Consider the following 12,830-nt stretch of genomic DNA (forward strand, 5'->3'; position numbering starts at 1 on the left):
GGAGGTATAGCCGTTCTCTTATAATGGCAAACCAATACAATGACCTCGCAGCATATAAGAAAAGAGGAATTCATCACCTGGAGAGCCACTTCTCCCTTAAAGAACACAAGCCCCCCCCCCCCCGCTGGTTACAAGCAATGCTCACTCTTGCTGTGAACTGACCTCAACATGGCAGCCCCAGTGTGTCGGCTGGACTAAGTACTCGTCCCTCCACTGCTGGCCCTCTATTTGGTACTGGTGCAATATTCTGCACACTGGGAAGGAACTCCATTAACTTGTTTTCTGCTTCCCCTCCTGTTCCCAACTGCTTTGCATTGCTTCCGTTTGTAACACGGGGAACCAGCATCTCCCACTGGCCATCGGCTTCCAGCGGGAAGCTGTTGGCTTTCCCCCTCACATCCCAGGTGACTTTTGTGATTAAAAGTTGTGAGGGGCAGGTTGAGTGTCTCAGACCCCAGAGGATCTGAGGTCCACCCACCAGAGTCTCACCGAATCCTGTGGGGACACGCCGGTGGCTGCACCAACACGAATATGTATTTGCACTTATTTGTGTTTCGGCACAATGTCTGAGCTGTGCTGTAACAGCCTAAGGGTGCAGCCTTGTGAAATAAGGGCTCCTTTCAGTCTTTCCTGTGCATCATGAAGACAGGACAACACATTTCCGTGGCACACCTGGCCTGGACCAGAGCCACTGCCTTTCGGTGTCTCCATACACATGTGGAAGCCCATTAGGCATGGACTCAGACATCTCCTTATGGGGCCCAAAAAAAAAAAGGCAGTGCCGTGGGCTCTTGGGGGATTTGGCTAGAAGGCATGAAGCCAAGGGAAGCTCCTCACATTGACTTTAACAGGATTTAGCCAGATGAAAGGCTACGGGGAGAAAAAGAATCAGAGAAAGAACTGGAAGAAGGAGAGGAAGAAACCAAAAGAGAAAATAGTTAGATGGCAGACAGGCAGGATAAAGGCTCAGGTATTTATCACCACGCTAATAGAGCTAAAAAGAAATGGGTAAAATATGATTTTGTGTTCTCGTGGTTGTATGAATGTAATTCATGGTGCTACTAGGCTGCAGAGTTAATTCAGACCATGCCACCCTTTGTGTGCAGCAAGCCGGAGAGCAAACAGTACAAAAATAAATTAAAATGATTTCAGACAAGGCCATTAAGAATGAGCGCAGAATGTTGGCACACACTGTTTCTGTAAGTTATTAATGATTATTTGGATGCCGGAGTCACGAATGAAGCTTCAAACTATTACTAGTTGGAAATGCAGCCATAGTGGTGCGCTGCATTGTAGAAGGGAGGATGGGCCTTGGCTGGCCTCAGGAGAGGCCCTGCAATGAGAAGGAAAGTGGTTTAAGTGGAACCAAAAGGTAAGTTAAAGCAGAGCCACTGAGCTGGAAAGAAGGAAAATTGTATGTAGTTTTGCTTGAGGGCAACGGGGGCTGAAGCACACGGGGACGTGCATAATAATCTCAAAACGCAGCGAGAGAAAAACTAAAGACTCCCTCACAGGTGAGCTTCGGCATTCAAAATTGAGATCACACACACACACACACACACACACACACACACACACACACACACACACACACACACACACACACACACACACACACACACACACACACACACACACACACACACACACACACACACACACACACACACACACACACACACACACACACACACACACACACACACACACACACACACACACACACACACACACACACACACACACACACACACACACACACACACACACACACACACACACACACACACACACACACACACACACACCAGAGGGAGTGGAAAAGATGTTTCATTATCAACAGCGCAATTACGCAACAGCATTAACACATATGCTCATAACACACACCTCCATATCTGCCCGGGAGGTGGGTCACCCAGCTGAACTAACGCTAATGTGACAATCTGCGCCTCTTCCTCCTGAGAGGAGCCTTCCCACTTTGCACGCCTGCTCTGCCCAGAACGAGCCTGCAGGTAACAAGTGAGTACGCCCACACGCAGTCACATGACGTATGGCATGTGAGTGCACACAAACGGGAGGGTGTCACAAAGACCCAGTCTGTGATGATACAATCAGGAAATGGTGAACAGATGCACAGTTGTCACTTGACTTATAAAACTTGCTCTATTTTTTTCACCCTCTTTTCTAGCGGCATGTTTTTGTTCTTCCTCCACCTCATTTTACTTCATTTTTTTAAGTAAGGCGCACTAGAAGCACCGAGCAGAACGTTCTCACCACGTTGTCACTGACAACAGCATCAGTGCAACAAAACATTACTCGCAGATGGAAAGACTCAAAAACAGTTCACTCCGTGTTGTTGGAATATTGTGCATTCTGTTAAAAAAAAAGAAGAAAAAAAGGACAAAGATGTTGTTGATTGTGAATAGAAACACAAATCTGCTAGTCAGCGGACACAATTGATCTCTATTGTCACCCCACGACAGCCACATTAAGTTGTGGCACTGTGACTTTAGTTTATATTAAATTGGGTTGATAATCAGGCTGCACATGCACACACACACACACACACACACAGTTATTAATTGCTTGTATATGTTAGAGATGTTGAAATATCTGTGTGATCACACTGCATCTTGAGCTTTATACAGACACACAACATGGGGCGTGTTTTTAGAAAAATGTCATCATTTACTCTAACCTATAACAATTACAGGAAAAACTGCCTTAAGCCCAGAGAAAAACAAGAATCTGGAGTTGGGCAAAACATCCATCTGCCAATTTCTTCACGGCAGCGGCACAAAGCAATAACGAGGTTATTCGGCTGCTGGTATTTGCTGCCTGCTCCGTGCCTACAGGTGATGTGAGGGAAATCCTAATAAATTCAGCCATTTTGTCAACCCACTGTTCTATATGTGGATATGAAGAAAGTGGAGCTATTTATTTTAGAATGAAAAATAAACATGTCCCCGCTTAAAAAGCCTGGGGCTGATTGTCAAACAGACGCTGAAAGGTGTCGTACACGGAGCGACATTACATCATATTTATAACATGCTGGGGATACACACCGCTTTATACACCTGTTTTTTTTCCTCCCAGTCATTTCTTTTGACTGTGTTGTGCTCACTTCATCTGTTTTCTCTTCCCCTTTCTTGCAAAAATAATAATAATGTTGGAGGTAATAAATGCTGTGAGAGTAGATACTGGAGGAAGGAATCAAACAAGAAGAAGGAGGCTTCGTCATCTCGAGACTCGGTCCCTGCTACTCGGTGCGCAGTACGCTCGCATCACTTCCACTCCTCTCATCACAATGAGCCCGAGACATCAAAGGGAAAGTGGAGAGAGGGAGAGAGGGGGAGAGAGAGGGAGACTGAGAGAGAGAGAGAGAAAGACGGAGGGAGGGAGACAAAAAGCGTAAAAGCATCTGAGGATTTGAAAGAAAAAAACTGTTTTTGTGGAGATGTATGCCGTCATTAGAGCGGGTCATATCCTACCCCTGCCGCCTGATGGCCGCCGAATGCACTTTTATCATTTCCCTCAGCATATGAAACATTAAAATCTTCAAAGTCAAAAGTCACAGTACGTACAGTGGAATATCTTCACGTATGCAGCGGAACGTTAATGTCCTTTCCCCAACAGCCGCCACCCAAACTCATGTTATGCAGTACCAATGGGAATGAGCATCCTCATAAGAATATGGCTTCAAAAAAGGTGGAACAATAATGATTTGAATTACATGTGAACCAGTCCGCCTGGGACATTCAAACAGTGAATAGATTCTCGACAAAGGGTTGCCTATTTGAAGATCTTGTGCACTGATTGCCTTGATATGTAAGGCAAATAAGCCGAATAACTCTCTGTCCATAACTTATTGACACCTGGAAACAATAATGGTTGCCTTACTATATTCCCCTAGCCTGGGGATTGATTTAAATTTCAAATTCTGCTCATAATTTCTAGTTGGAGAGGTGGTAATTGGTGAAATAAAGAAAAAAACGAAAATGCTAATGAGCAGCACTCTCTGTCGCGCTCTTATTGTGAAATGATTAACATTCTCTTCACAGATCAGAGCAGGTTTCTCAGCTCCCCTGGTTGAAATGCTAATGGTGCCTCCAACCCGGCTTAATGTCAACCCTATTCTACTTTTTCCCCTGTTAGGGAGGAGCTCCCCGTCTCTATTTCCATACCCAGCAGCAGGAGGGACAGACAGCAGGCTTACTCCCCCATCTGGATCCAGGGAATCAGCCCAAGACCGAGAGAGAAGGAGGAACAGGCAGAGAGTGAGGAGGAGGAGGAGGAGGAGGATCCTCACGTCCATGCCGGAGAAGGTTTTTTTTGAGAGAGCGGCGTAATATATGCAGACTTAAAAAAAAAATTTAAAAAAAGATTTTGCTTCCGCAGACCTTTTAAGAGTGTTCAATAATAATAATGGATGATGGCGCCATGCCAGGCGAGAGTGACAGGCCATTGTAGTTTCTCTCTCCCCTATTGATCGCATTTCTCCCCCCCCCCACCCACCATATTCATTTATATTTCCCTGCACAGACCATTGAGCTGTGAGACCAAACAGAATCTACACACAGAGGAAATCAGAGCGAGGCAGTGCATCACCTGCTGGGGTGTTAAGGTTGGTAGGTTTTAAACATTCTTGGTAAAAAAAAAAGGTGTGCAACACGGGGTCTGTTCCTGTCGCTGCTGTGATGTAGATATGAGGCAGAACTTCAACTCCATCTCCAGACCCATACCACTAACATTGAGGCGTATGAGAAATTCTACAGCGGCATATTGGATTGAGATGAAAATTGAGTTTTCTCGTGGTTTAATATTGACAGAATATGTATGTAAGAGCAGCCCCTCTCGCTCCACGGTCTCTGGATGTTTAAATTAAGACAGCTAGCATTGTTCTAGTGAGGTTAGAAAAGCAGACGCAGGAAGGACAAAGTGGGAGCTGCGAGATGCCACCTCTCTCGTAGATTTACAGATGCCTAACTGTGGTTGAACGTGTCAACTAACAGGTGAGTGGAAATCTTTTGAAATGAGTTTTGACTTTTTTTTAAAATGCATTTCTTGCCAAGTGAAATCAGCACGTTGTAAAGAACGCTTTAAAAAAAAAGGGCAGAAGACTGAATTGGTATCAAATGCTGCTCTGTGTGACGACCACGCCTTGACAGGGACGCTAAAACAAAAAAAGGCAACTGGAGATCAGTCCAGGGACGTGGGAGTGACAGCAGCGGGGGAATTAGCCGGTGTGATGACTGTCAACACGCAATCTGCACTGTGGTATTGTTACAAGGCTCATGCTGTTTAGTTTGGAGTTTACAAAAAGGCCCCTGACCATAGAGCAGAATCACTTGTGGAACCCCTCAAGCTGCCACTCATCCTGAGCTGCAGTTCCAGAAGCACGGCTTTGAGTTACAGTTGCATTCATGTCGTATGATGTGCGAGTTACACATGAGCCTCTGTTGTGTGCTATTGTGCATGTGTACATGTGATGATACGTCTCCAAAAAGGCCGAGCAGCGATTCATGCCTCTGCAACTGAAAAGGATTGCACTTAATCTGACAGACTCTCAGTGAAACATGGACAAATGCCAAGGTCCCTAGTCTAATGAGCGCTGTTGTCTCAGTTACAACGCTCTAACCAGGCAGACAGGGCTCTATGAATGTGCCCTGACAAGATGACTGACTGCAATATGAAAGACTATTCAACAGGTGGCAAAATTGCCCTGACTTTTTCTTTGAGGATGTGCTTCAAGATAAGGGAGCCATTTGGGTCGTGTGCTCATTTGTAACAACAATCAAGAAGCTCCGCGAGAAGAAAGCACTTGTAAAGGTTTGTTCCTACCTTAGGGTCGGCGGTCAGGAGCTTGAACGCCTCGTACACCTGCCTCTCTTGGACTCCTCCCCCCAGGTCCAGGAAGTTAGCTGGCTTTCCTCCATGCAGGTCGATGATGTCACATGTGGCCATGGCCAGACCGGCTCCATTCACTGTCAAAAAATGTCCCGTCAGTTCAATTGATGTAGTGTAAGAACACCCAAAAAGGAATCCAGCAGTAAATCATCAACCAAAGAAAAATGTCAAAAAGATGTCACACATAAAAAGTTGGAAATCCTCTAAACAGGATTTCTAAATATCCAGCAACACAGAGAAAATTTGATTATGACTCGACTCCCTCAGAGGAAAGAGCGTTGATTATAAGAGGTTCGGCTACACTTTTTTTTAGCGGCCTGTGTCATCATTTTCTGCCTGCTGAGTTGCGCAAGAGCCAAGTGCTCAAAAAACGTTTCAACCTCATTTGCTTTAGCCGAGCTGAACTTGTGTCTTCGCGAGCTCCCCAACCGAGGTCTCAATAAAAGGGAAATGTGCTTCAACAGCTGTCACTTTGGTGGCTTACAGAGCTCTCAAGGAAGCTGCAGGGCCTTAAAAGCCGCTGTTACTTTAAGAGAGCTGGGGGTGCGGAAGAGGGGGGGGGGGGGGCTAAGCGCTAACAGATATCTAATGTGTTTACGAGGCTACCTACCGGGTGAGACGCGAGAGCACCTGTTAGTGCTGCTGTACACTGTAAAAGCTTTGATTTATGACAAGAGAGGGGCCCTTTAATGAGAATGCTAACAATCTGGCTCACTGGAGACTTTCTGGGTGGATTACAGCTAATTAGAACGCATTGGTTACAGGAGCATTCCTGCTGGAGTCCTCAGAAAGCTGCCTGTAATGGGGACTGGAGGAGAGCCGAGGCTCCCTTTACTTTGACTACGTTTTAACTGTGTCCGAGCTTTTCACTTATTGCGACGCATGAAAGCCTGAAGCCGGGAGAGGTTCGCTTGAGGGGAGAATTCTTTTAATCGCTGGCATGCGTGCGTGCGTGTGTGTGTGCGCGCGTTCTGTTCCAGGGTTTTGCTTCCATACCAAAGCAGGCAATGTTTCCATCCAGCCCGATGTATTTGAGGTCCCACTTGGCTGCCGCTGTCTCGGTGGGGTCGCTTTCAGTCATGTCGTCCATGGCAAACACTGCTTTCTGACGAAACTCGGCATTGTCGTCAAAGCTGATCTTCGCATCAAAGCAAACCACTGGAGGAATGAGGAGATGACAAAAGACCGAGTTAAGAATGAAGACACGCAACGGACGAAGAACAAAAAGTGGGAAAGGGGGAGAAGGCAGGCAAAAGGGAAAAGAGACGAGGGGGACGAGGAGGAGAGAGAGGAAGAGGACTTCAGACGTAAAGAAAAAGCCAACTAATTATCTTTTTCAAAACCTGAAATTAATGAAGTGAGGGGTGTCCCCTCGGCGTACTGGTCTTAATGATCTCAGAGGTTGGCTCACTAAGACATGCGTTTTTGACACTGGCACTTAGTAAACAGACATTTCCTTTACACTTGAAAGAGGCCGTCGTGCACACTCATGAAGCCACCTGAAGAAAGAGCAGGCAAAGAATCTAATGAATCAGTCAAAGAGATTTTTTTGTATAAACAACAACATTTAAACAGTGACTGTTACTTAAAGGAATAGTTCCACGTTTTGGAAAAGCTCGTTGAGATGAGACGAACGAAAACTGCGTCATCTGTAAATGACATTTACAGTATTTTAAACGGGCAAGAAGCCTGTTTAAAATAGTCGAGAGAGCCTTCTAGATGCCTGGACGTTGTGATTGGTCACACGCTTTAACAGCATCGTTATCCAATCACATCGCATTAACATGCGATGTGATTGGATAACGATGCTGTTAAGCAGCTACCTATGCATGAGGAATACCAGAGTCCTGAAGCAGAGGAACACATGAGACTCCTGTCTGTGCAATGAGAAAATAAGCTAATAGGGAAAACTAATTATAATACATGTAGTGTATTTGTGAAATACAATTACATTATACAATAGATATAACTTTTAATTATAAATAAAAAAATAAAATTCTGTTTAGGCCTTCAGAGAAGGCTTTTGAAGGCCCTAACGGCCCACCACTGGTAAATATGTAGCTGCAGTCAACAGCGGGTTAGCTTAGCTTAGCAACAACATAATAATGAGTCCACCTGCAACTTTAAAGTTCTCTAATTTAGGAATCATATCTTGTATAATCCATGCAACAATCTTACATGTAAAGGCACATTGCTGTATTACGGGCTCAGTGGGTTATTGGTTTAAGGAAATCAAGGTGCCTGGCTAAGAAATAATCTAACACACGACCCCACGTAAAAATGAACCCGTTTTACCTCTGTGTGCTGTGCTAAGCTAACGGGCTGCTGGTGTGAGCTTCCACCAAACAGATATGAGAGTGGTGTGATTCTCAACTCAATTCTTATTTTTAGAAATCAGTTATCAGTAAACTTTCAACCATTGAAAATACTAATATTATGTATCATGTCTATTGCCATTTATGTCTCGAAAACTTTCAGCATCAACTTTTGTAATGCATTTTTCTAATGAAGATGCAGATAAACAGATAGCCAGATCACCCACATGTAAGAGTGAATAAGTAGAAGAAATGTTAAAAATATAGGAAGTGGCTTTGGGAGTGCCGTACACAAAACACACGGTACAAGCAGCAAACACTCTGCTGGCACTGGGGAGTAGACCTACTGTGTCCTCCCACGACACAACTCCTTATGATTTTGTTTTGACACATCCATTACTGCAGTCTATCTACAAAATGAATTTGGATATTACCAAAAGAGACAAAAACAATACATAGACATTTTCCACCCTTGAGAAATGTGCCTTTCTGCCGAGTGCTTGACGTAAAAAAAATGGCAGCACTCGCATGTGACGCGAACAAATTGAACCAAAAAAAAAAAAAAAAAGAGAACGAGTTGATTTTAATGTGAAACTCGTCTACAAAGAACATTCATACCACTCAGTGAAAAATTCATCGTTTGAAAAGAGTCATTTTATTCATTAATATTCATAAGAAATCATGAAAACAACAAACTCCTCTTGTCAATCTTTGATAAAGCATACTTTGAACAAGTATCTGTTTTTGCGGAGACTAAATAACATCAAAGAAGCGATGCATCTTGGGCGTGTTTGTAATGCGTCTCGATAGGACACATCACAGTCGATCTGTGTTCGCCGCCGTGCCGACAATACGAGCGCTCTTATGTCTTTGGGAGAAAAAAAAACTAAAGTTCAGCACAAGTTCAACGAAAGCAGCGTCGCAACAGCCAGAAAACGCTTCTTGTGTCACGTTTGGCAATTTAAGTGACAAGGGACTGAAATGCGCACGTTTCTCGGTTTTTCTTTGGATATTCGAGTGTTTTAATTTTTCAGGGGACACTTAAGACGAGTAAAGATTGAACTGAGGCGGGCGTTGACCCCGTGAATGGAAGCTCCAACCGGAGCTGTGGGAAATAGGGGTCCCAATATTTTCGCAAGCGATACAAAAAGAAGCCGGCTAGAGCCCAGAACTGCTGAATCGCCCCGAGAGACCAAACACACCGTTTAGGATCCGCTCCTCCAGCTGTTCTTAGCGACAATAAAAAAAGATATAAAGAGAGGCCATAAAATGTGCTTTACATTTGCTTGACTGCACAATATAATATAATTATTTAAAGTGAAATACAATAGACTCAACTTGTAACAGACTAGGCTGTGCTGGTCTAAAGACAGTGACTTGAGGATGATAATCACCTAACATTATTTTCTTTTCAAAAACACTAAACATGTCTCTCCAGGTTAGTGTAACAGAGTATTTTTGGTTTGGTGCAGTGTTAATTATCAGAATAAGGAAGACTTAAAATGAGAAAGAGATAATGGTTTATTTAGGACAAAATTACACATGTTTGTTTTAGATTTATTTTTATTTTAAGATACAAAAGGTAGCTGGGTTAAAAACAAACAAAAAAAAAACTCATTTTCAAACAGGTGTAGAAAATAGTAAACTGGCTTCTGGTTTCATAAGCAATATCACCTTGTTAGTTAGATGTTGGTGCTGAAGAGGTGGACTGATTTAGTTTTTGTTTCAATTGAAGTAATTTCAATCACTGGCCGGACATACAAATTAATTTAAGCATTCAGCTTATAAGACGTTTAAAAAAAAAAAAAAAAAAGAAGATGATTTTCTTAGAGTAACCCAAACTGGTTACTCTATATGACCGCGGAGTTATACGTGTTGCTGCTGCTGCAATCCCTCATTGGACATTCTCATTACGAGTCGATGATAGACTGTACGCCTTTAGTTAATTATCAGCAACAAACATCAACATATGAATATGGAAATCTCTGCTCCCTGAAGCCATTTGGATTTTAATCCAGACAAAGTCACGCTGACAGGAAACGTCAATGTGTTGCAAATACATTTCACATTCTTAAACACATTCAGACCCGAGGAGATAGACTGCCTGTATCCCACAGTCAGTGATTAACAGCTAGCTCCATGTTTGTGCAAAAAGGCTCTCCATTCAAAAGTGTCAAAATATTGGATGTTCAACATGATTTGGGGAACAATTAATGACACAAAGAAAAAAAGAAAACACATGCAGATATGATGCATCACACACACACACAAACAAAGACTGAGAACAAGTCATCACACACACACACGCACACACACACGGCATTTTCAGCGTTACATGGTACCTTGTCCTTCGGGAGTCTCTCCGAGAGGATTGACTTCGACTTGAGTGGCGTCGACTTTCAGGAACAGATCATAGAGCCTCTTAATCTGATCTGCTGCCTGCGAGGACCACATAGGACAGTAATTACCTCATGGTTCGGCTCCGAGCAGCCAGCTCAGCCTCCCACACGGGCTACATAAAACATGGCCAATCACCTTCAACATCGAGTTTGCATCGCATGAATATGTATGTCTCTGTGCTGACATGTAAAATAGTTCTCCTTTTTGCTCAAAACGATGTGACAACTGGCAAAAAGGACCTTATTACAGCACATGCTAATGCAGTGCTAATACAGAGTGTGTATGTATACATATATCACTTGTTTTATACATTTCACCTGACTGACACTCAACACTGTAATTATCTCTGAATTAAACAGTGTGCCAGCTGACTCGCAATAACCATTGAGAAGTATACCGATGGAAAGTTTACAATTCCCTTTCTATTCCTCTCCTTGCCGGTTTAAAGTCAATACTTAGTCAGTATGTGGCAGAACAAGAGAGAGACAAAACATGATTGCATACAATATGATGCAAACAAAGCTCAAAACATCCCTGACTCTCGCTAGAAGCAGATCCACTTGGCTGATTTATATGTATTACATGTGTTAAGATTCGGAGCTAATCGGATTTCTCATGCCACGGTGCCTGTGGAAGAGAAAACAAATCAGTTATCTGATGCCGAGAGACAAATGGCATTTAAATTAACTCCATACTCGTTCTGAATGTGAACTCGGAGCGTTTCTTCCTCGACCTCAAATTCTTCGCCAATGCTGCCTGAGCGAGATTTGTAAAACTTGAGGTGACAAGAAAAACATTTTTATTTTTGGTTCACTGTTCTCAAAATTACAGTCTGCCAGTCGGGATGAGTTTTGACTCTTACTGCATGATTCACTCACAAAAATCAATGTGAGGCATGTTGCATGAAATAATGGTACCACGAGTGATGCCTCAGCCTGGCACAACGCTGTGCGTCACTGCCAGATATATGACAATAGACCACCTGGTAAGTGAGCCGAGAGTAATGACACCTCGCAACTCGTCTCCGGAAAACTAATAATAGCCTATGTTTTTTTCTGTTTGTCAATGAGCACACATACATATATGTGAGAGAGAGTGTGTGTGTGCAATGCATTGTAGATTGTTCTGCCTCTTCTTTGCAGCGTGTCATTAAAGCCAGCGTGCCCATTACCTGTCTCTGCAGAGGTCCTTTGAAACCCAAATTAGCTGCCATGCGAAGTGCCTGGACGTCTTGCACCCCTTCAAATATGTCTATGACTTCCTGTAAGATTTGCAGCAAAATAGAAAAAGGTGGGAAACAAATGGAGAAAAGGAGTGAGAGCGAGCAAAAATGCTCAAACGCTGGGCTTTAATCTGGCACAAAGCGGATGTTCATATTAAAACTGCAGGCATCATGATAAGAGTTGGGGCGAGCGGCCAGACACGGAGAAAAGGGTGACTTGAATCGATGGATTTATGATCATCAGACCCTCAGATCTTTCACAACGAGAAGCTTGCTTACATCTTTTTACACAGGAATACAAATGTTAGAGTTTAAGAAAATAAAAGTATAAAACTGACAGCAGCCGTTAGCTGGCGCAAACTGGATCTGGATTCTATCGATTTTAATAAGCTGTGTTATCACGTGGGTGAGATAAGCAACATCCCAGCTGTGTATTGCATATATGATCCGAGATCGTCGGTGGAAATAACGAAGGACATAAATCTCGGCTGGATCTTTCCAATCTGCTCCAACATCTGTTGACAATAGCTCAAGGAAGACAATAGAAAAGCTGTAGTGCTTAAATGGTACATCTGTTAACAACAAAGACCTGTTGCCAAGTAGCCAAGTGACTACAGTGGATTATGTTCTGGAAATGGAATCTAATTAATAGTGAAATAGAGCACAGAAGGCTGTGCATTTGTTCATGTCAAGCTTCAGCGTATTGCTGCATGTCCGCATCATGTTCCGCGGCTGCGGTACACATGCAGACAGAGAAAAGTTTAATTGAATTGGATGAAAATAAGAAATGAGCACAGCTTCCATCTGTGGGGGCCCGCTGGGCGATCGAGCTGCGGCGTGATTTCAAGGCAAAGAAAAACTTTTTTGCGCATTAAAGAGCCACAACGTCTTTGAGCAAGACGGCTGAGGCGTTTGACCTCTTTAAAGAGTTCCATTGTGCCAGACGAGATTAGTCCGTTTTTACATTCTGCACTGTTTTTGAGGCG

At 43.5% G+C, this 12,830-nt stretch overlaps 1 protein-coding gene across 1 annotated transcript in view; it reads right to left on the reverse strand.

Annotated features, from left to right (window-relative positions):
* Positions 1-12,830, reverse strand: part of suclg2 (succinate-CoA ligase GDP-forming subunit beta) — an 86,903-nt gene that overhangs the window by 34,075 nt on the left and 39,998 nt on the right. The window contains exons 6-9 of the mRNA XM_034532850.1: positions 11,794-11,883; positions 10,565-10,661; positions 6,904-7,065; positions 5,842-5,984 (exon numbers count right to left, since the gene is read on the reverse strand). Coding sequence (XP_034388741.1) covers positions 5,842-5,984; positions 6,904-7,065; positions 10,565-10,661; positions 11,794-11,883 — 492 coding nt within the window. The remainder of the gene's footprint in view (positions 1-5,841; positions 5,985-6,903; positions 7,066-10,564; positions 10,662-11,793; positions 11,884-12,830) is intronic.

Source organism: Cyclopterus lumpus, chromosome 5 (assembly GCF_009769545.1).
Source record: "Cyclopterus lumpus isolate fCycLum1 chromosome 5, fCycLum1.pri, whole genome shotgun sequence".
Lineage (NCBI taxonomy): Eukaryota > Metazoa > Chordata > Actinopteri > Perciformes > Cyclopteridae > Cyclopterus > Cyclopterus lumpus.